Source organism: Sinocyclocheilus anshuiensis, unplaced genomic scaffold (assembly GCF_001515605.1).
Source record: "Sinocyclocheilus anshuiensis isolate Anshui unplaced genomic scaffold, SAMN03320099.WGS_v1.1 scaffold287, whole genome shotgun sequence".
In the NCBI taxonomy this organism is placed as follows: domain Eukaryota; kingdom Metazoa; phylum Chordata; class Actinopteri; order Cypriniformes; family Cyprinidae; genus Sinocyclocheilus; species Sinocyclocheilus anshuiensis.
In genome coordinates, this window is record NW_015552557.1 from 375,798 (window position 1) to 384,158 (window position 8,361).

At 45.0% G+C, this 8,361-nt stretch overlaps 2 protein-coding genes across 2 annotated transcripts in view; one reads left to right on the forward strand and one right to left on the reverse strand.

Moving 5' to 3' along the window:
* The window catches only part of LOC107664600 (mucin-17-like), a 17,084-nt gene extending 15,236 nt beyond the window's left edge, over nucleotides 1–1,848 (reverse strand). Inside the window, exons 1-2 of the mRNA XM_016455214.1 lie at nucleotides 1,665–1,848; nucleotides 274–1,413 (exon numbers count right to left, since the gene is read on the reverse strand). Coding sequence (XP_016310700.1) covers nucleotides 274–1,413; nucleotides 1,665–1,678 — 1,154 coding nt within the window. The 5' untranslated portion in view covers nucleotides 1,679–1,848. The remainder of the gene's footprint in view (nucleotides 1–273; nucleotides 1,414–1,664) is intronic.
* Nucleotides 1,849–2,021: 173 nt separating this feature from the next.
* Nucleotides 2,022–5,878, forward strand: LOC107664587 (uncharacterized). The gene is made up of 5 exons (XM_016455199.1): nucleotides 2,022–2,674; nucleotides 3,259–3,986; nucleotides 4,338–4,358; nucleotides 5,679–5,777; nucleotides 5,867–5,878. Exons 1-5 carry the CDS (start codon nucleotides 2,278–2,280, stop codon nucleotides 5,876–5,878), a joined length of 1,257 nt encoding a protein of 418 aa, XP_016310685.1. The 5' UTR covers nucleotides 2,022–2,277.
* The last annotated feature ends 2,483 nt before the right edge of the window (nucleotides 5,879–8,361 follow it).

An 8,361-nucleotide genomic window follows, 5' to 3' on the forward strand; every position in this document is an offset into this window, starting at 1 on the left:
GTAGTTTCTACAGGGTAGTGTGTGTACAAGTGGTGGTACATTCTAAGGAATCGGTATCTGTCATAATTGTTTTTTTCACACAAGTGGTGCCAGTGATAGTGGTTTCTGCAATAGTGGTGCCAAGTGGCAGTTTGAGACGTTGTGCTATTAACAGCAGATGTTATGCCAGGCATAGATACAACTGAGGTTGATGTTTCAGCAGTTCTCATTTCAAATGTGGATGTTTCCAATACTAATCCCGTTGAACTAACTGGTGTAGTTTTAACAGAAGTGGTGCCAAGGGAAATACTTTCTACAGAAGTGGTGCCCAGAGTAGTAGTTTCTTCAGGAGTTGTGCCAAGGGTAGTAGTTTCTGCAGGAGTTGTGCCAAGGGTAGTAGTTTCTGTAGAAGTGGTGCCAAGGGTAGTAGTTTTTGCAGGAGTTGTGCCAAGGGTAGTAGTTTCTACAGAAGTGGTTCCCAGGGTAGTAGTTTCTACAGGGTAGTGTGTGTACAAGTGGTGGTACATTCTAAGGAATCGGTATCGGTCATAGTTGTTTTTTTCACATAAGTGGTGCCAATGATAGTGGTTTCTGCAGTGGTGGTGCCAAGTGGCAGTTTGAAACGTCGTGCTTCCACCAGCAGATGCTATGCCAGGTGTAGATACAACTGAGGTTGTTGTTTCAGCAGTTCTCATTTCAAATGTGGATGTTTCCAATACTACTTGCGTTGAACTAGCTGAATGTGTAGTTTCAACAGAAGCAGTGCCAAGTGTAGTAGTTTTTTCAGAAGTGGTGACGGGGGTAGTGCTTTCTACAGAAGTGGTTCCCAGGGTAGTAGTTTCTACAGAAGTAGTTTCTACAGGGTAGTGTGTGTACAAGTGGTGGTACATTCTAAGGAATCGGTATCTGTCATAGTTATTTTTTTCACATAAGTGGTGCCAATGATAGTGGTTTCTGCAGTGGTGGTGCCAAGTGGCAGTTTGAGACGTTGTGCTTCCAACGGCAGATGCTATGCCAGGTGTAGATACAACTGAGGTTGTTGTTTCAGCAGTTCTCATTTCAAATGTGGCCGTTTCCAATACCACTTGTGTTGAACTAACTGAAGGTGTAGTTTCAACAGAAGCAGTGCCCAGCGTAGTAGTTTCTTCAGGAGTTGTGCCAAGGGTAGTAGTTTTTGCAGGAGTTGTGCGAAGGGTAGTAGTTTCTACAGAAGTGGTTCCCAGGGTAGTAGTTTCTACAGAAGTAGTTTCTACAGGGTAGTGTGTGTACAAGTGGTGGTACATTCTAAGGAATCGGTATCTGTCATAGTTATTTTTTTCACATAAGTGGTGCCAATGATAGTGGTTTCTGCAGTGGTGGTGCCAAGTGGCAGTTTGAAACGTCGTGCTTCCACCAGCAGATGCTATGCCAGGTGTAGATACAACTGAGGTTGTTGTTTCAGCAGTTCTCAATTCAAATGTGGACGTTTCCAATACTAATCCCGTTGAACTATCTGAAGGTGTAGTTTTAACAGAAGTGGTGCCAAGGGAAATATTTTCTACAGAAGTGGTGCCCAGAGTAGTAGTTTCTTCAGGAGTTGTGCCAAGGGTAGTAGTTTCTGCAGGAGTTGTGCCAAGGGTAGTAGTTTCTGTAGAAGTGGTGCCAAGGGGAGTATGCCAGGTGTAGATACAACTGAGGTTGTTGTTTCAGCAGTTCTCATTTCAAATGTGGATGTTTCCAATACTAATCCCGTTGAACTAACTGGTGTAGTTTTAACAGAAGTGGTGCCAAAGGAAGTACTTTCTACAGAAGTGGTGCCCAGATTAGTAGTTTCTTCAGGAGTTGTGCCAAGGGTAGTAGTTTCTGCAGGAGTTGTGCCAAGGGTAGTAGTTTCTGTAGAAGTGGTGCCAAGGGTAGTAGTTTTTGCAGGAGTTGTGCCAAGGGTAGTAGTTTCTACAGAAGTGGTTCCCAGGGTAGTAGTTTCTACAGAAGTAGTTTCTACAGGGTAGTGTGTGTACAAGTGGTGGTACATTCTAAGGAATCGGTATCTGTCATATGCCCAGATTAGTAGTTTCTTCAGGAGTTGTGCCAAGGGTAGTCGTTTCTGCAGGAGTTGTGCCAAGGGTAGTAGTTTCTGTAGAAGTGGTGCCCAGGGTAGTAGTTTCTACAGGGTAGTGTGTGTACAAGTGGTGGTACATTCTAAGGAATCGGTATCTGTCATAATTGTTTTTTTCACACAAGTGGTGCCAGTGATAGTGGTTTCTGCAATAGTGGTGCCAAGTGGCAGTTTGATACATTGTGCTATTAACAGCAGATGTTATGCCAGGCGTAGATACAACTGAGGTTGAGGTTTCAGCAGTTCTCATTTCAAATGTGGATGTTTCCAATACTACTTGCGTTGAACTAGCTGAATGTGTAGTTTCAACAGAAGCAGTGCCAAGTGTAGTAGTTTTTTCAGAAGTGGTGACGGGGGTAGTACTTTCTACAGAAGTGGTGCCCGGAGTAGTAGTTTCTGCAGGAGTTGTGCCAAAGGTAGTAGTTTCTGCAGGAGTTGTGCCAAAGGTAGTAGTTTCTGCAGGAGTTGTGCCAAGGATCGTAGGTTTTGCAGAAGTTGTGCCAAGTGTAGTAATTCCTACCATTGGCACCACTTCTGGAGAAGTTTCTGCAGCAGTGATGCCGAGGGTAGTAGATTGTGAAGAGATGCCCAGAGTAATAGGTTCTGCAGAAGTGGTGAAAAGGGTAGCAGTTTCGGCAGAAGTTGTGCCCAGGGTACTACTTTCTGCAGAACTGGTGCCAGTGGTAGTAGTTTCTGCAGAAGTTGTGCCCAGGGTAGTAGTTTCTGCAGAAGTGGTTTCCAAGGTAGAAGTTTCTACAGAAGTATTTTCCAAGATAGTAGTTTCTACAGAAGTAGTTTCAATGCTAGTAGTTTCTACAGAAAAATCTCCAAGGCTACTAGTTTAGAAGTGGTGCCCAGAGTAGTAGTTTCTACAGGGTAGTGTGTGTACAAGTGGTAGTACATTCTAAGGAATCGGTATCTGTCATAGTTGTTTTTTTCACACAAGTGGTGCAAATGATAGTGGTTTCTGCAGTGGTAGTGCCAAGTGGCAGTTTGAGACATTGTGCTTTCGACAGCAGATGTTATGCCAGGTGTAGTTTCGATTGAGGTTGTTGTTTCAGCAGTTGTCATCATATGTTTGGACGTTTCCAATAGTATTCCTGTTGAATTAACTGGGGACGTAGTTTTTTCAGAAGTGGCACCAATGGTAGTAATTTTAGCAGAAGTGGTGCCAATGGTAGTAGTTTCTGCAGAAGTTGTGACCAGGGTTGCAGTTTCGGCAGAAGTAGTGACCAGGATTGCAGTTTCGGCAGAAGTTGTGCCCAGGGAAGTAGTTTCTGCAAAAGTGGTGCCAAGGGTACTAGATTCTGCAGAAGTGGGTCCTGCAGAAGTGGTTTCCATGGTAGTTTCTACAGAAGCAGCGCCCGGGATCGTAATTTCTGCAGAAGTTGTGCCAAAGGTAGCAGTTTCTGCAGAATTGGTGCCCAGAGTCGTAGATTCTACAGAAGAGGTGCCCAGAGTATTCGTTTCTGCAAAAGTGGTGCCAAGGGTACTAGTTTTTGCAGAAGTGGGTCCTGCAGAAGTGGTTTCCAGGGTAGTAGTTTCTGCAGAACTTGTGCCAAGGGTTGTAGTTTCAGCAGTAGTGGGTCCTACAGAAGTGGTGCCAAGGATAGTAGATTCAGCAAAAGTTGTGCCCAGGATAGTAGATTCTACAGAAGTGGTGCCAAAGGTAGTAATTTCTGCAGAAGTGGTGCCCAGAGTGGTAGATTCAACAGATGTAGTGCCAAGAGTAGAAGTTTCTGCAAAACTGGGATCTGCAGAAGTGGTTTCAAGACCAGTAGTTTCTACAAAAGTGGTGCCAAAGGTAGTTTCTAAAGAAGTGGTGCCAAGGGTACTACTGTCTGCAGAAGTGGTGCCAAGGGTAGTAGCTTTTGCAGAAGTTGTGCCCAAGGTAGTAGTTTCTACAGATGTGGTACCAAAGATAGTAGTTTCTACAGAAAAGTTTCCAAGAGTACTAGTTTCTGCAGAAGTGGTGCCGAGGATTGTAGATTCTACAGTAGTAATGCCAAGCATAGTAGTTTCTGCAGAAGTGGTGCCAAGGGTAGAAGTTTCTGCAGAAGTGGTGAGCAGGGTAGTTTCTGCAGAACTGGGACGTGCAGAAGTGGTTTCAAGAGTAGTATTTTCTATAAAAGTGGTGCCAAAAGCAGTAGTTTCTGCAGAAATTTTGCCTAGGATAGTAGTTTCTGCAGAAGTGGTTTCCAAGGGAGTAGTCTCTGCAGAAGTGGTGCCCAGGGTTGTAGATTCTACAGTAGTAATGCCAAAGGTAGTAGTTTCTGCAGAAGTGGTGAGCAGGGTTGTTTCTGCAGAAGTGGGTCCTGCAAAAGTGGTTTCCAAGGTAGTAATTTCTACAGAAGTGGTACCAAGGGTATTAGTGTCTGCAGAAGTGGGCCCTGCAGAAGTTGCGGCAAGCATAGTAGTTTGTAAAGAAGTGGTTTCAAGGGTACTAGTTTCTGCAGAAGTTGTGCCCAGGGTAGTAGCTTCTACAGAAGGGGTTCCAAGGGTACTAGTTTCTGCAGAAGTGGTGAGCAGGGTAGTTTCTGCAGAATTGGGACCTGCAGAAGTGGTTTCAAGGGCAGTATTTTCTATAAAAGTGGTGCCAAAAGCAGTAGTTTCTACAGACATTTTGCCCAGTATAGTAGTTTCTGCAGAAGTGGTTTCCAAGGGAGTAGTCTCTGCAGAAGTGGTACCAAGGGTAGTAGTTTCTGCAGAAGTGGTGCCCAGTGTTGTAGATTCTACAGTAGTAATACCAAGGGTAGTAGTTTCTGCAGAAGTGGTGAGCAGGGTTGTTTCTGCAGAAGTGGGTCCTGCAAAAGTGGTTTCCAAGGTAGTAATTTCTACAGAAGTGGTACCAAGGGTATTAGTGTCTGCAGAAGTGGGCCCTGCAGAAGTTGCGGCAAGCATAGTAGTTTGTAAAGAAGTGGTTTCAAGGGTACTAGTTTCTGCAGAAGTTGTGCCCAGGGTAGTAGCTTCTACAGAAGGGGTTCCAAGGGTACTAGTTTCTGCAGAAGTGGTGAGCAGGGTAGTTTCTGCAGAATTGGGACCTGCAGAAGTGGTTTCAAGGGCAGTATTTTCTATAAAAGTGGTGCCAAAAGCAGTAGTTTCTACAGACATTTTGCCCAGTATAGTAGTTTCTGCAGAAGTGGTTTCCAAGGGAGTAGTCTCTGCAGAAGTGGTACCAAGGGTAGTAGTTTCTGCAGAAGTGGTGCCCAGTGTTGTAGATTCTACAGTAGTAATACCAAGGGTAGTAGTTTCTGCAGAAGTGGTGAGCAGGGTTGTTTCTGCAGAAGTGGGTCCTGCAAAAGTGGTTTCCAGGGTAGTAATTTCTGCAGAAGTGGTGCCAAGGGTACTAGTTTCTGCAGAAGAGGGTGCTGCAGAAGTGGTTTCCAGGGAAGTAGTTTCTGCAGAAGTGGTGCCCAGAGTGGTAGATTCTACAGAAGTGGTGCCAAAGGTACTAGTTTCTGCAGAAGTGGTGCCAAGGGTAATAGTTTCTGAGGAAGTGGGTCCTGCAGATGTGGTTTCCAAGGTAGTAGTTTTTACAGAAGTGGAACCAAGGGTAATAGATTCTGCAGATGTGGTTCCCAGTGTAGTACTTTCTACAGAAAAGGTGCCAAGGGTAGTAGCTTTTGCAGAAGTTGTGCCCAAGGTAGTAGTTTCTACAGATGTGGTACCAAAGATAGTAGTTTCTACAGAAAAGTTTCCAAGAGTACTAGTTTCTGCAGCCAAGAGTAGAAGTTTCTGCAAAACTGGGATCGGCAGAAGTGGTTTGAAGACCAGTAGTTTCTACAAAAGTAGTGCCAAAGGTAGTAGTTACTGCAGACGTTTTGCCCAGAGCAGAGGTTTCTCCAAAAGTGGGTCCTGCAGAAGTGGATTCCAGAGTAGTAGTTTCTACGGAAGTGGTTTGAAGGGTAGTAGCTTCTACAGAAAATGTTCCAAGGGAAGTAGTTTCTGCAGAAGTTGTGCCCAGAGTGGTAGATTCAAAAGAAGTGGTGCCAAGGTTAGTAGTTACTTCAGAAGTGAGTCTTGCAGCTGTGGTCTCCAGGGTAGTACTTTCTACAGAAGTGGTACCAAGGGTAGTAGTGTCTGCAGAAGTGGGCCCTGCAGAAGTTGCGGCAAGCGTAGTAGTTTGTAAAGAAGTGGTTTCAAGGGTATTAGTTTCTGCAGAAGTTATGCCCAGGGTAGTAGTTTCTACAGAAAAGGTTCCAAGGGCACTAGTTTCTGCAGAAGTGGTGCCCAGAGTGGTAAATTCAACAGATGTAGTGCCAAGGGTAGTAGTTTCTGCAGAACTGGGACCTGCAGAAGTGGTTTCAAGAGTAGTATTTTCTATAAAAGTGGTGCCAAAGGCAGTAGTTTCTGCAGACATTTTGCCAAGGATAGTAGTTTCTGCAGAAGTGGTACCAAGGGTAGTAGTTTCTGCAGAAGTGGGCCCTGCAGAAGTTGCGACAAGGGTAGTAGTTTGTAAATTAGTGGTTTCAAGGGTACTAGTTTCTGAAGAAGGTGTGCCCAGGGTAGTAGTTTCTGCAGAAATGAGTCGTACAGCTGTGGTTTCCAGGGTAGTAGTTTCTACAGAAGGTGTGCCAAGAGTACTAGTTTCTGCAGACTTTATGACCAGGGTAGTAGTTTCTACAGAAAATGTTACAAGGGTACTAGTTTCAGCAGAAGTGGTGCCCACGGTTGTAGATTCTACAGTAGTAGAGGCAAGGGTAGAAGCTTCTGCAGAAGTTGTACCCAGAGTAGTAATTTCTACAGAAGTGGTGCCGAGGGTAGTCGTTTCTACAGAAGTCATGCCAAGGGTAGTAGTTTCTGCAGAGGTTGTGCCCAGGGAAGTAGTTTCTGCAAAAGTGGTTTCAAGGGTACTAGTTTCTACAGAAGTGGTGCCATGGGTACTAGATTCTGCAGAAGTGGGTCCTGCAGAAGTGGTTTCCATGGTAGTTTCTACAGAAGAGGTGCCAACGGTAGTAGTTTCTGTAGAAGTGGTGCCAAGGGAAGTAGTTTCTGCAGAAGTGGGTCCTGCAGAAATAGTTTCAAAGGAAGTAGTTTCTACAGAAGTTCTGCCGAGGATAGTAGATTCTTCAGAAGTGGTGCAAAAGGTAGTAGTTCCTGCAGAAGTGGTGCCCAGGGTAGTAGTTTCTAAAGAAGTGGTTCCAATGCTAGTAGTTTCTACAGAAAAGTTTTCAAGGGTACTAGTTTCTGCAGAAGTGGTGCCGAGGGTTGTAGATTCTACAGTAATAATGCCAAGCGTAGTAGTTTCTGCAGAAATTGTGCCTAGAGTAGTAGTTTCTGCAGAAGTGGTGCCGAGGGTTGTAGATTCTACAGTAGTGGTTTCAATGCTAGTAGTTTCTACAGTAAGCAGGGTTGTTTCTGCAGAAGTGGGTCCTGGAAAAGTGGTTTCCAGGCTAGTAATTTCTGCAGAAGTGGTGCCAAGGGTACTAGTTGCTGCAGAAGCGGTTTCCAGGGAAGTAGTTTCTGCAGATGTGGTGCCCAGAGTGGTAGATTCTACAGGAGTGGTGCCAGAGGTACTAGTTTCTGCAGAAGTGGTGCCAAGGGTAGTAGTAGTCTCTGCAGAAGTGGTGCCAAGGGTATTGGTTTCTGCAGAAGTGGTGCGAAGGGTAGTAGTTTCTGCAGAAGTGCTGCCCAGAGTGGTAGATTCAACAGATGTAGTGCCAAGAGTAGAAGTTTCTGCAAAACTGGGATCAGCAGAACTGGTTTCAAGACCAGTAGTTTCTACAAAAGTGGTGCCAAAGGTAGTAGTTACTGCAGACGTTTTGCCCAGGGTAGAGGTTTCTCCAAACGTGGGTCCTGCAGAAGTGGATTCCAGAGTAGTAGTTTCTAAAGAAGTGGTTTCAAGGGTAGTTTCTACAGAAAAGGTTCCAAGAGTAGTAGTGTCTGCAGAAGTGGGCCCTGCAGAAGTTGCGACAAGGGTAGTAGTTTCTACAGAAAAGGTTCCAAGGGTACTAGTTTCTGCAGAAGTTTTACCCAGGGTAGCAGTTTCAGAAGTAGTTCCTACAAAAGTGATGCCAAGGGTAGTAGTTTCTGCAGAAGTTGTGCCCAGGGTAGTAGTTTCTACAGAAGGTGTGCCAAGCGTACTAGTTTCTGCAGACTTTACGCCCAGAGTAGTAATTTCTACAGAAGTGGTGCCAAGGGTAGTCGTTTCTACAGAAGAAATGCCAGAGGTACTAGTTTCTGCAGAAGTGGTGCCAAGTGTAGTATTTTTTGCAGAAGTGGTGGGAAGGGTAGTAGTTTCTGCAGAAGTGCTGCCCAGAGTGGTAGATTCCACAGATGTAGTGCCA

Excerpts from the sequence above, each read along its gene's own strand:
- LOC107664587 (XM_016455199.1), top strand. The coding sequence starts at position 2,278 with ATGCCAGGCGTAGATACAACTGAGGTTGAGGTTTCAGCAGTTCTCATT. Across the intron at positions 3,987-4,337 it reads TAGTAGTTTCTACAGATGTG|GTAGTAGTTTCTGCAGAAGT; the intron begins GTACCAAAGATA and ends GTAATGCCAAAG. Across the intron at positions 4,359-5,678 it reads TAGTAGTTTCTGCAGAAGTG|GTGCCAAGGGTAGTAGCTTT; the intron begins GTGAGCAGGGTT and ends TCTACAGAAAAG.